A 14,914-nucleotide genomic window follows, 5' to 3' on the forward strand; every position below is an offset into this window, starting at 1 on the left:
AACACCCCCCACCTCCAACCCCCCCCCGCCCCCCCACTGCTATTACATTTATATATTTAGCTATATTTTTGACATTTCAGTTTGTCTTATTTTTATTTAGAAGCCAGTGATTCTCATGGTTGCCTTTCTTCCCCCCTCTGCCACCCAGAATCGCTGCCTTCCAGATGAAACCCTTCCACGGCGAAATCGAAACGCGTCTCTCGCGAAAGAGAAACGCCCCTGCCAACGGCCTGGAAAAGCAACGACGTGGACGAGGAGGACACCAGGTCCGGTAGAGGCATCTGAACTCTTGTTGGATACGTTTCACGTGAATTGTGTTGAATAATGATGTTTAGTTTTATCTGCAGCGTCGTAGTCGTCATCTCACGCAATCGCCGAGTGGGAACCACGGCCCACGCTGGGAAGGCGGCAGCCAGTGCGGTTAGCCGGCACTACCAACAGTTGCCCAAGATCTGCGGTCATTTATATATGGGGATGTTTTCAGACAATTAATTAGCAGGTTTACAAGTGAAAGGAAACCGGAGCACCCGGGATACACGCACACGTGAACACAGCCAAGGGGGGAGAGCAACACGAGATCCCATACAGAAAGAACACGATGATATTAGTCCGCACTCCGCTGTCCTGCCTCCTCGTGGCGAGCCTGGCTCACGGCACCTCGATGTTGCGATCCTCCAACCCTCGATTGCAGGCCACGTGCACAGCCGCCACCGCCTGGCCTCGTTGAGCCACAGTGAGGACTCAAGAAGCCAGGATCGTGTTATTTGCAAGACTGAGTAAATGAGTGAGTAGGTGAGCTGGCGAAGGGAGTGATGGTGTGTGGGTAAGTGGTTGAGATGGTGAGCGAGTAGACGTCTGTGAAAAAGAGCTTAATAGCTCTTTGGATTTCTCCAGCAACAGTCCGTCTGATTCTGATTCTAAGTGAATGACTGAGTGGGTGAATGTGTGTGGCTGAATGAGTGGGTGAGTGAAAGGGTGAGTGAGATGGTTGGGTTAGTGGGTAAATGATTGAGTGATATGATGATGAGTGACTTGGTTAAAGTTTTTCTTTAACCAAGTGAGGATAGTAGTCTCATTTTCAAGAGTGACCTGGATTAACACAATCATATAATTGACACAAATAAAATAAAATGACAGCAATTAAGTAAATAGAAGTCAGGTCACGCGAGAGACATAAAAATACTGTGCAAATATAAATAAGCATTCAGTAATACAATTTCATCGATAACAGAGGTTTTTTTTGGGTTAGATCGCTTAAATATATTGATGTGTCGTTAAAACCCGCCACCACCCGACACAGCCAACTAGTAAGGTTTGTCACGTAAACAGAACGTGGCCAATTCGTCACTAGTACAGCAGCACACCGGTGTGTTGGAGAACCATGCCACAACATTTACAATCTGAGTACGACGTTTCGCCAGTAATTACAACTAGCTTCATCAGGCGACAGCCAGATATGTGGAGAAGTCCACCCGTTTCGTTCCTTATATAGAGGCGTAGATGTGGTGACCACGCTTCTGCGCTCTTGCTCCACGTGGGGGGGGGGGGGATTACTGAGACAACGTACATTATGTCCTTCCTGTCTATTGTGTGTATTAAAATAGCCTTACCCACGGTAATCCCCATTGAAGTATGCTGCCCTTTGTAGGCATATATTTAAATAATGTATTATTTGATGATTCGCTTCCACGCAGCACTAAGGCTGTAACTATTCGAACGGTTAAAGTTATTTTTATTTATTTCAATTTCGATAGATTATATAATTAGTCTTGGCCAGTAGTAGCTAGTTTTGCACAGGACTTCAACATTATCAAAATCAAATGAGTGTCCTTGTTGGCACTCGTGTTCTGCTACTGCTGACAGTTGTATTTGGGAGTATTTAATGTTTATCTGATGTTATTTTAGTCACGTGCTGATCATTCGTCCTGTTTGCCCAACATAACATTTACCGCACGTGCAGTTAATCTTGTACACACCTTCTGTTGATAGCTTCGGTAATACATCTTTTGTACCAGATATTAATTTCTATATTTTATGTACCGTGCTAAATCTGACTCAGATGTTTTGTGTTTCCAAACGTCTGGCAAGTTTATCAGTTACTCCCGCGATGTGCGGTATTTTCATCGTTTTAATTACTTGGGAAGTTTCAATGCTCGTGTTATTTGATTTGGGTTTGGCATTCAATGCCCTGTTGATTTGTGCATCATTGTAACCGTTCATTTGCAGTGCTTCTTTAACATGTTGAATTTCACTTCTCAGAATGTCACCATCTGACACTTTCTTAGATCGATGAATGAGCTTCTTGATGAGAGCAAATTTCTGTGCGGGGTGATGGTGCGACTCTGCATTCAGATAGGCGTCAGTATGCGTTTTCTCTCGGTAAACACTGCGTGTTATTTTACCATTTCGACCCCGTCCGAGCAGAATATCCAGAAAGGGTCAAGTTCTGTCAGCTTCCACTTTCATGGTGAACTGTATGGATGGGTTTGCGAGTTGAGATGATTTAAAAATGCGTCCAGTGTATCTTGGCCGTGTGGCCAGACCACCAATGTGTCATCCACATATCTAAACCAAGCAGATGGTTTTAGTGTGCTTGAAGCTATTGCTTTTGTTTCAAAATCTTCCATGTACAAATTCGCTATCATAGGAGACAAAGGAGAGCCCATTGCTGCTCCTTCGTTTTGTTTATAGAAGTCACCTTGCCACGAGAAGTAAGTGTTCTTTAGACAGTGTTCAGCTACTCTTGGGATATCTTTGGCTAAACCTTTGTTCGTTACCAGAGTGTCGAGAAATGTAATTGACTCGTTTACCGGAACCCTCGTGAACAGAGAAGTCACATCAAAACTTACGAGAATATCATTCGGGTTAAGCTTAAGATATTTTATTATATTTACGAGATGTTCAGAGTTTTTGATGAACGAAGAGGTCCTACCGATGTAAGGATGTATTTTTGTTACGTTATGTATTGTGCTAATTTGTACGTGGCAGAGCCTATTGTACTAACCATGGGTCTTAATGGGACATCAGGTTTGTTAATTCCATGTCAGAATATCATTAGGGTTAAGCTTAATATATTTGATTATATTTACGAGATGTTCAGAATTGTTGATGAACGAAGAGGTCCTACCGATGAATTGTGAATTCCATGTCACGCAAGTCGGCTCGGTCATATTATTCTCAGACCTATCTTTGTGGAAATTACAAATTAAGCTTGAGAACTATTGAGCAGACGGAGGGTGACTACCGTACTGGGATGTAAACAGACGACGATGTACGACTCAAGCGGAACTTGCAGGTGAAGTTATCGTAAAAGAAGCGACAGCTTGGTACGTGACCAGGATGACTGCTGCCCGACTTTAGGGGATGGCGATGGAGGGAACACGGTGAGAGGTTTCTGCGGTAAAGGAGAGCGCGCGATCTGAGTGGACGTTGTCAATCATCATCACTGGACGGGTCGGAGGCTCTCTCAGTGGGATAGACGCGGAGCTGCGGGCAGAGAGGGGAGTGGTGGTCACGGCAAGTGAAGGGACTGGTCGCGCCCAAGAAGACGAGGATATTTGTTTGATTTGCATCTTCTTGCCCGTTCATGTTTTGTCGTGAAGTTGTTGTTTTTGTTGTTGTTGATGCATAGTTGTGGTAGCTGGCATCATCTGTTCGGTTTCCCTGCGGTTTGTCATCACGCTGTTTTGTCGTGCAAGCAATGCAATCACAATCTGTCTTTTACTTGAAGATTTGATGAAGTCGCTGACATTCCATCGAGTACAATGTAATCATAGGTGGGCAAGAATCAGCCCTGCAATTGCTTGCTCACCGCTTGCGGAAGGGCCTACCTTCTAGTGAGTCCCCCCCCCCCCCCACCTCTGTGGTAGGGTATTTTGTCCTCTTCTTGCACGCTGGCCACACGTCTCTGAAGAGGTGGGTGGTGTAGCCACACTTGACCCACCGCCACCGTGCCCGATCCTGCCCATCGAGTAGCTGCGGCACCGCTGGGTGGACAACAGGAGCGGGGCAACGTCAGGAAGTTGCTCCGCTGTTTCAACTGCCGCTCCGGGAGATTGAGTGTCACCCCCCCGCCGCCCACCCAATCCCCCCACCTCTATAATTCTTCGAGTGGGCCTGCTGTAGGTTCTCCGGTTTCCTCCCACGAGGAAGCTAACCTCTCGTAAGTGGAATTGGCCCCAAAACAAACCCCCAGTGTAGCAGGGACCCCCCTGAGGAACCCCCCCCCCCACCTAGAATCTGGAGGCTTTCCTGGGTGAGTAATGTGCATTAGAATAATAATGCTGCCAATCTGTGCCATTCTATTACAGGATTACATTCCTGTACATTTATGAGGTTAACATTCCAAAGTTGAAGATTGCTTGAATTAAAACGGCGATCGCTGGCAAAACCATTGCAGGCATTTGCGTTTGATTTGGGGCATAGCCTCGATGTGTTTAGACGGGGAATCCAATCGGCGTGACTGATACTTGCGTTATTGACATAATGCCGGGCTTGTTTTGAATCAGCCACAATCTGTATTTAGACTGCAGGAGGAATCCGATGAGCTATGAAGCTCTTTTTCATAGACGTCCCGTCGGGGTGCACCAGCAAGTTACAACAACAACAACAACAAAACGGACCGCGACATGGACAAAGGGAAGCAAGTCACGATAAATTCAAATACATCAACATTAGTACAAATTGCACAACTACATAAAGCCCATGTCTACGGTCACAAACATAGAACATTGCACGATATCGGACGAATCTATCATCATCATCAACGCCTGCCCGTGCTCTAAGAAGGAGCGGTCGTGATGTAGTCATTTCCATCTCTCTGTCCATTCGGCGTCTCCCGTCAGAGGTGAAAACTCCGCGGTCGTCTCAAACGATTTCCTCTTGTAACCACGCGACTTCCTTGCGCCCATTGTTGTAGCATCATCATCACCACCACCACTAGGTGGTACCTATTTTATCCACCCCAGAGACGTGATGATGATGATTGCTGATGCTTGATTATGATGATTATTTGTATAAATGTAGTTCACTGATAACTTATAATAACAACTCAATGTAAGAGCCACCTGAAAAAGACACCTATGGCTCTCCTGGCTAAGTAGATAATAATTAACATTATTATTATAAACGATGATGACAAATTACCATCCAGGTGAAAATACATTAGCAAATAAATATCAATAAATAGTTATTTATGATAACCGGTGTTGATGGTGATATCTTGATTTGAAGCTTTCGTGACTGCAGGAATCCATACTCTTTGGTTCTTTCGGTAAAGTCACGTAGGTAGAAATAATGATGGTGATGTTTGATATTCATATTATTTGGTTCTTTCGGTAAAGTCACGTAGATAGAAAAAGAATAATAAAAACAAAGTGAATGAATATAATACAAAAACAAAATAAATAAAAATAATAAAAAACAAAAAAAACACTCATGTAGACTGTAGCCTGGTTATTAAGCTGAGTGAGTGTACTGACAGTCTATATTGTAGACTGTAGCCTGGTTTTTAAGCTGGTGAGTGTACTGGCAGTCTATAATGTAGACTTATTCTGGTTCTCTTAGTAATACAAAATAAAAACAAAAACCACGACGTTTCGATCGCAACACAAGTGGTCGTCATCAGGAAAAGGGGGGTTATCCTCTAAAGGCAAATTTTTTATGAAGGTTTAGAGATGGGCATAGCCCAAGTGTGTCAGCAGCATGGACGGGGCAGCTGATGTTAATGTAGGAGAAAGCAACGCCAACGCATTGGGTCTACACCAATCAAAGGGCCACCAAGCAATCATTGCATCTCGCTCCACATACCCACACTGCTGACGGTGGAGGTTGACAAGAAAACACAAATCAAGTCATGACCCAAAGTTGTTGATGACATCTTTCCAATGATTGCTGAGTTTATAATCATCATCTCGGTTTAAATTGTGTCTGTCTTTATATATGGATGGCTCAATGAACGAATCTTCGTTGATAGCCAGTCGGCTTGCAAAGTACCATCGTCTTAGAGAAATAAATTTCGTGTGAGCCAGCCACATTAAAATAATGTTTAGCCACGGCAGAAGTATTGGTCCTACTGTGTTTCAAATCTGCCTTATGTTCACGAACACGGTCCGAGACATGTCACTTCGTTTCCCCAATGTAACTGCTGCCGCAGATACAGCTTAGTTTGTAGACGCCGGGATATTGCATGTCAGGAATCTTGTCCTTCACAGATGGGATCAGATCCGGAATTTTATGTACTGTGTTAAATCGGACCTGGATCTTGTATTTGTTCATGATTTTGGAAATATGTTTGGTTACCCCTGCTATGTATGGTAGCGTGATGGTTTTGATTGGATCCTCAGATGGCTCCTTCCTCACGGTTCGGGTGATGGCTTTGCGGATTGTGCAGTCAGAATATCCATTCGCCTTGAGAGCTTGGTGTTTGATATTGCTTGACGAAGGGGTGTTGGCTGGCAGCCAAAGGGGGGCGGCCACGTGGTTGAGAGGGACGCCGATCGCAGAGACGGAGCGACGGAATCGGCAGGTGTGCGGGTGCTATAGACGGATTACAGTAGGATTACAGTAGGATTACAGTAGGATTACAGTAGGAGGTGGCGGTGGCTTGCGAGGCCTACATCCAGCAGTGGATTGATCGTGGCTGATGATGATGATTGGTGATGATTGGTGATGATGATTGGTGATTATGATTGGTGATGATTGGTGATTATGATAATTGGTGATGATGGTTGGTGATTATGATAATTGGTGATGATGATTGGTGATTATGATAATTGGTGATGATGATTGGTGATTATGATAATTGGTGATGATGATTGGTGATAATTGGTGATGATGATTGGTGATGATGATAATTGGTGATGATGATTGGTGATAATTGGTGATGATGATTGGTGATGATGATAATTGGTGATGATGATTGGTGATAATTGGTGATGATGATTGGTGATTATGATAATTGGTGATGATGATTGGTGATAATTGGTGATGATGATTGGTGATTATGATAATTGGTGATGATGATTGGTGATAATTGGTGATGATGATTGGTGATTATGATAATTGGTGATGATGATTGGTGATAATTGGTGATGATGATTGGTGATGATGATAATTGGTGATGATGATTGGTGATAATTGGTGATGATGATTGGTGATTATGATAATTGGTGATGATGATTGGTGATAATTGGTGATGATGATTTGTGATTATGATAATTGGTGATGATGATTGGTGATTATGATAATTGGTGATGATGATTGGTGATAATTGGTGATGATGATTGGTGATTATGATCATTGGTGATGATGATTGGTGATAATTGGTGATGATGATTGGTGATGATGATAATTGGTGATGATGATTGGTGATAATTGGTGATGATGATTGGTGATTATGATAATTGGTGATGATGATTGGTGATAATTGGTGATGATGATTGGTGATTATGATAATTGGTTATGATGATTGGTGATAATTGGTGATGATGATTGGTGATGATTGGTGATGATTGGTGATGATTGGTGATGATGATTAGTGATGATTAGTGATGATTAGTGATGATGATTAGTGATGATGATTGGTGATGATTAGTGATGATGATTAGTGATGATGATTGGTGATGATGATTAGTGATGATAATTAGTCATGATGATTGGTGGTGATGATTGGTGGTGATCATTTTGATTGGTGATTGATGGTGGCGATGATGATGACGATGGAGTTGCCCCTGTTTTGGCCCTATATACACAATCTCACGATATGAAATTAAACTAATTCTTTGGTGGCGCTGCGTTGGCAGTGACTGTGCTGTGAAGAAGGGAAATCACCCGAACACATCGTCGAATATAAATTAGTTTTTTTATGGGAATCGAGAGAATAGATTCCATGGTAATTTCACAACAATCAAACACTGGCAATTACCCTTCGCATTTGTTCATCCCAACGCAGATCCCACCCGTTGCTATATCGGCGTCCAATCTATAAATGTACGTGACGAGGCGATTCCCACATTCTTTGGGTCTTTCGGTAACGTCACGTAGATAGGTTCAAAGAAAATAACAAAAAATTACGACGTTTCGATCACAACACAAGCGGTCGTCAACAGGATGACGATCGCTTGTGTTGTGATCGAAACCTCTTAGCGGTCGTCATCCTCCTGATGACGATCGCTTGTGTTGTGATCGAAACGTCGTCGTTTTTTGTTGTTTTCTTTGAACCTATCTACGTGACTTTACCGAAACACACAAAGAATATGAATTGCTGCAGTCACAAAATCTTTAAGTCGAAGCGATTCCCGTCGAGGAACTCCGGCAGAAGGGAGCGCGACATCGGGCCGAGCTCGAGGAGACCGCGGCCTTTGCGGAAGACGACTTCGCAGAACTACAACGGAGGTGCCCTCGATTCCTCGTTGCCCACGCGAGGTGGCGTTGCGCCTTTTTTTTCCCCCATGCACGGGCCCTGGCCTTCGAGGGTCCGGCTCGGCGCGTGGCAATCAAAAGCGAGAACCCTTTCCTTGTCATCCTCGGCACACTTGATTAAACCAAACTGCGTTGGAGAGTGGGTGCGGGGTGGGGTGCGGGGTGGGGTGCGGGGTGGGGTGCGGGGTGGGGTGCGGGGTGGGGTGCGGGGTGGGGTGGGGGAACTCGACGCAACGCGCAATCAGTTTGCTGCACTTGAGAAATTGCTTCACTTAAAAAAAACCTCTCCTACAACGTAAAACATTCTTAATTTAGAATAGGATTGGAGCACGTGTTGGCATGCCTTTGGAAATCTGAAGTTGATCAAAAAAACCCAGAAAAATCATAGCAATGCGCATTAAGAAGGATTGGTTTTACACGCTTTTATTTAACTCACTCCGTCTGTTGTCGTATCCTCAAAAAATCTTGTAACTCAAATTTTACACACTTCCCAATGTGCTATCGATTGCAAACTTGGTATACTCATGTCATACTAATGACAAGACTATAGTATATCATGAAAAAATCCTAAACATATTTTTAAACATTTTACATGCTTTTATTTAACTCACTCTGTTTGTTGTCGTATCCTCAAATCTTGTAACTCAATTTCAACCGTCTTCCAAATATCGTATCGACTGCAAACTTGGTATAGGTATGTCATACTCATGACAAGACTATATTCTATCATAAAAATGAAAAAAAAACATAATTTTTGAACATTCTTTTACAATCATTTTATTTCTTTGTTAACTTACGGAGCGCGTTCAACACAACTCCGGGAAGTGCGCAGTGAAAGCGCTGGAGGAGATGCGGGGAATTAGTGACGGAGAGAGGAGCACGTGGGCGAGAGGACACGCGCAGGTTCAAGACATCGTTCAAAGTGTTAAGAAAAGTAAATGGGCTTGGGGAGAGGGATGGTGATGCTGATGATGACCAACGGTCGAAAATAAAACGCGTTCGAGAGTCCGAACGTCCACGGTGGAGATGGAGCGATGAAGTCAGCTCCACTGTATGGAGGCGCTGGGTGGATTGTGACATCGCAGGATTCGTGAGGGATGTCGACGGATTGGGATTTAATCCAGCAGTGGATTGATCGTGGCTGATGCTGCTGATGAAATATGAAACGAGCCCTTAATATAATGCGCGAGAATGCACCACCAGATGTGGCTGGTGATTGAGAGAGGTTGGCCTCAGTTTGCGATAACGCAAACAGCTGTGAACCATTTCGTTTAGAAGTCACAGCCTTGCCGGGCATCACCAGCGAGCAGGCGGACGGATCGCACCCCAATCACAAGCGGAAAGAGCTCTCATAAAATACGGTTCAGACATTCCCGCAATGAAAGCCACGCGGAAATTATTTAGTAAAGATGTGTTTTTTTATTTAACGCATTAATTATTTTTATTTTTTCCACGTTCACGTTTAAGCGAATTGGACTTTTACAATTCCGGTTGGGTTCCATCTCCCGGCATGGCAGCAATATTATTAACCCCCCCCCCCCTTCTCCTCTTCCCTGCCCCCCCTTCCCTCCACCTCTCTTCCCTCCACCCTCCTCCACTGCCTCTGCCGACACAGCGGTCCAAACGGGGTTCACCATTTTCTAGGTCGTGCCCGGTGGGGTCAAATGTGTGGGCGCTTCCAAGTCATCCTCGTGGTGGTGGTGGCGAGCCTGGACCGACAGCGGCACGAACGCCGCAACTGGAGGGCGGCTGCAACATTCCACATTCATACGCTTTGGTTATTTCGGTAAAGTCACGTAGATATAAAATACAAATATTTTTATTCATTTTATAAATTTTATAAATAAAATATTTTATAAATTTTATAAATAAAATAAATTATTTTTATTTAATGAAATAAATTATTTTTATTTTATCAATAAAATGAAATAAATTATTTTTTATTTTCTTTCATACCTATGTGACTTTACCGAAAGAACCAAAGAGTATGGATCCCTGCAGTCACAAAAACTTCAAATCTAAATATTCCACATTTATTCCGTTTTCTGTACTCCGGAGCGTGAATGCAGATGACCTTTAACAATGCATATTAATTGGCATGGGTTTTATGGATTTTTTTTACAATGCATTTAAATGCCAACATCTGCCGAGTAGAGCAACTCGTAAAAGATTACACCAAAGGATGCCCTGCAATTGGCACATGTTTTCAATTAACCAACACGTGTTCTGTGGCTCGAGCCCTCGCGTCTCACCATTTTGTCCTAACATTAAAACGTAAAAATATATATATAACACGCTTTTGAAATCATCACATTTGTAGTTGTTAAATCGCGTACGAACTTTCTGCAGCATTTAACTTGCTGTGATTACAAAATGGTCATCGTTTCCCCGCCAGAATTAAAAAAAATTGCAAACAAAGCTTTGGCGGCAAGTGACAAAACTGAACTGGGGTGCATTGATGCACGCTCGAAACATTGCGTCGACGCAGGGCAAATGGTCTCGGGCAGGATGCGTCGCTGGGAAGGATGACGGCGCACGGTGGTCGAGACTGAAAACAGAGTGGCAGCCAACGGATGGAACAGGCAAAGGAGTAACTTCCGCCGCGGAAGAGAAAGAATGCAATCCGCGCGTGTGCAGCTGCGAGATGTTGCGTCGCTTGCCCGTGAGAGATTGCGATCTTATCGCGGCAGTTGATAGATCGTGGCTCGTGGTGAAGGAGCTCACCCTCCCCACGCCCGGCCCAAATCAAGACCACGAGTTGACTCGAGGGTTGATGCAGTGCTCGTTACGTCGCGGAGAACGGCGTGGTGGCTTCTTGTGGAGTCACGAGCCTCGTGCACTCGTTCCGCCGCTTGCAAGAGCGTGCATCGCGATACGAAGAATGACAGTCGATGCATTGATGCACGAGGGTTGGGTCACGTGGTAGCTTGATGGCGAAATTCTCGTCGTGAACTCTCCACCCGCCCGCCGAGATTGTCTTTAAAGCTACGACTTGCAGACGCCCGTGTCTTTAGCAGATTCTACACCGATAAAGGTGGATGAAGGCTTCTCACGACCGAGTTTGGCAATCGACACGCAGCGTCGCTTCGCTCAAAAAGTGCGCCGAGCTTCCGTCGGGCCATGAACTCGGGATGCGCAGTCAGTCCTCTCAAGAGTCGGTCGACTTCGCTTTCGGATGTAAACTCCAAAAGCGTTCCGCCAGCAATCGTCATGCACCTGTACGAACACCAGGGCTGCTCGTGGCTAGGGTCAGTTGTGAGTAGGGGTCGGCACGGTTTGAACCGACTCAAACCGGTTTCAAATTGAGCAAGCCAAACCAAACCAAACCAGCGACGACTGAACCAAACCAAACCAAAACCAAACCAAACTAAGCTAAACCAAACCTCTTGAGTTGGCTTGAACCGAAAAGATGCGCGGCAAACAATATTCGCATTCAATACAAATATCAAGTGTATTAATCGCTAATTTCTACGCAGGCTTTCTTCATATTGAGATTCACTAGCAAGTACTGGACGACGATGTCGTCCACAGCCATCTCCTCAAGCTTGGCACGCCCAATGTCCTTGAACGCAGTGTGGTAGTTCAATGGCAGTGAAACCCCAACACTAGGCAACATCCGCGCCCACGAGCGCACACACATCTCGGCCTTGAACGTGCACTTGTGCAGGTTTGGTCGGTCGAGAAAGGAGCGCTTGGCGGCCGAGTTTGCTCTCTCGGAGGGCACGGACGACGCCGGGATAGGCAAATAGTCGAGGGCCACGCGTCGTAGGCGCGGGTACTTGCCGCCGTACAGCTTCCACCACTCGACGACGTCCATGCTCAGGTCCTGAGTCGGCTCAAGCAGGAAGCGGTCGACCTCGGAGGCGGCGCCGTCGTGAGCGTTGGGCGCGTAGACCATGTCAAAGAGGATGTTAATGCCGCCACGCGGCGCCGCCTTCGGCGCCGCGTCCGTCGTCAACGCTGGGTAGCGCTGGTTGAGAATGTCCGTCATCATGTCCTTGATATTGCTGTACTCGGTGCTCGAGGCCGCGGGCTTGGGGTGGCGCAGGTCGAGAAAGCGGGCGACGCGGCTTGGTTCGGACGAGAGAAGGTCGCTGTACTTGACCATGTAGTCGGAGATGGTCACGGTGGCCGAGCTCACGACCACATGAGGACTCGGGCGGTGGGTCATGCAGTGGCTCAAGAGAGCCTCCTGCGCCGTGATGGCGTTCGAGATGGTGCAGTACTCCTCGGCGCCCATGGCATCGGAGATGGCCGCCGGCTTCTCCAAGAACTGGCAGAGCAGCGCCGCCTGCTCCCACTGCTCGTCCGACAAGCCGGCCTGGCTCCGCGACCAGCCGGGCTCAAGGCAGATGGCGTCGATCACTTGGCGCTGCCTTAGCGACGCCGTGAGCATCACGTACGTGCTACCCCAACGTGTGACCACGTCGAGGCAAGGCGGCTGCAGCGGGCACTTGAGGTAGTGCCGCGCGAGCGACGTGTAGGCCGCCCTCTTCGTCTTGCTCTTGCGGATAGCGCCGAGCGTCGCGCGGAGGCTGCGCAGCAGTGTCTCGAACGCGCCGAATGAGGCCTTGACGCCGAGGTTGACGCAGTGCGCGATGCACCGCAAGCAGCACGTCGAGCGCAGGTTGCTCCCCTCGAGGAGCGTGAGGGACTTGGCGGATGCGACGGCGTCAGAACCGCTGTCGGTGACGACGGCGAGCAGGCGCGGCCACACGCCAAAGTCGTCGAGCAGCTCGTGCAGGCGCTGCGCCATGCGCTTGCCCACGCCTTCGCCCGGGGCCACCCAAAAGAAGTCAATGATGCAGTTGCACATGGAGAACGACGCCGGGTCCATCCAGTGGAGGGTGACCGAGAAGAAGCCGGTCATGGCGTCGTTTGTCCAACCGTCGTAGGTCAAGGAGACGCAAGAGCCAAAAGTAGTAAAGTACTGTAGCACGAGTAGCTTGAGGACGACATACATCTCGAGCATGCGGCGCTTGACCGTGCGCTCAGACTTGGGCTCGTAACCCGGGGCAGCTCGTTGAAGAAGAGTCGTAAAGGGATCCGATGTTACGTGTTTATGGCCTAGACCACTCGTCGCGATGTACTCGGCGACAAAGCTGTCCATGGCCTTGCTCGCGTGCGCTGACATGGGCGTGGCCATCTTGGACTGCACGAGCAAACCCTTCCCCGTCGGCGGCGACGTGACGACCGTGGGCGACTCGGGGTCGACGATCCCATGGGTCTTGAGATGCTTGATACGGGTGCCCGAGGAGGTGGAGCCCGCGTACTGGAGGGTGCAGATCTTGCAGGTCCGGCTCTGCACGTCGCCCGCGGCCTGGCTCGTCTCAAAGTACTCGTCGTGCCACAGCGCTCGGGACACACGGGCCTTCTTGGGCTTGGGCTGCGTCGCGGTCTGCAGCGCTGCGGCGCCGAGGGTGCGCATGAGGCTCTGCCGCGTGTCGCCGCGCGTGGCGTCCGGGCTCTCACGTTCGCTCGCCATCGGCTCCTCGTCGCTACCGGCGTGTTTGGTCTCTTCCACGTCGTGGATGAGATACCTTGTGATGCTGGAGCCGCCGGGGATGGCGCCGTCTTGAGCCGCTCGAGCCATGGAGATGCAATTGCAAAGTGAATTCACAGGCAAAGGCAACTACAGCATGTCCTTTCGTGTCGCCTTTACAACCAACCAAACTAGTTTGAGCCGGTTCCACCCTGTCCGAGCCAAACCGAGTCGGTTTTCGTAGCCCCAAACCAAACCGAACCAGTTCAAACAGAGCCAAACCAAACCGATTTGGTTCGGTTCAAACCGCGGTTTGGTGGTTTGAGCCAAACCGTGCCGACCCCTAGTTGTGAGCGTCCGTCGCTGCACCGGCGGACGCGGTGATGCGAGCGGCGTGATGAGTGCGGCGGTCGGAGCGAGCAAAGCTTCCGGCGTCGTCGCTATGGGCACAGACATCGCGGGTTCGAGTAAAGCCGACGCGTACGAGAAAGGCATTTCACTCGGCGCATCCAGGGTACAGACAGAGATATAGAGACAGACAGAGATATAGAGACAGAGATAATGAGACAGAGCGATATAGAGACAGAGAGATATAAAGACAGAGAGAGAGAGAGACACACGGAGATAGACATACACTTAGATACACGCGGAGATAAACATACACTTAGATACACACGGAGATAGACACACACTTAGATACACACGGAGATAGACACACACTTAGATACACACGGAGATAGACACACACTTAGATACACACGGAGATAGACACACACTTAGATACACACGGAGATAGACACACACTTAGATACACGCGGAGATAGACACACACTTAGATACACGCGGAGATAGACATACACTTAGATACACACGGAGATAGACACACACTTAGATACACACGGAGATAGACACACACTTAGATACACACGGAGATAGACACACACTTAGATACACACGGAGATAGACATACACTTAGATACACACGGAGATAGACACACACTTAGATACACG

The 14,914-nt window shown here is 47.3% G+C and overlaps 1 protein-coding gene across 1 annotated transcript; it reads right to left on the reverse strand.

Moving 5' to 3' along the window:
• Positions 1 to 8,383: 8,383 nt before the first annotated feature.
• Positions 8,384 to 14,014, reverse strand: LOC144947160 (uncharacterized). Its single transcript, XM_078876353.1, has 2 exons — positions 11,921 to 14,014; positions 8,384 to 8,548 (listed from the first exon to the last, which is right to left on the reverse strand). The coding sequence occupies exons 1-2, from the start codon at positions 14,012 to 14,014 to the stop codon at positions 8,384 to 8,386; spliced, it is 2,259 nt and encodes a 752-aa protein (XP_078732479.1).
• Between the last annotated feature and the right edge of the window lie 900 nt (positions 14,015 to 14,914).

The sequence above is a fragment of the Lampetra fluviatilis genome, chromosome 44 (assembly GCF_964198595.1).
Source record: "Lampetra fluviatilis chromosome 44, kcLamFluv1.1, whole genome shotgun sequence".
Lineage (NCBI taxonomy): Eukaryota > Metazoa > Chordata > Hyperoartia > Petromyzontiformes > Petromyzontidae > Lampetra > Lampetra fluviatilis.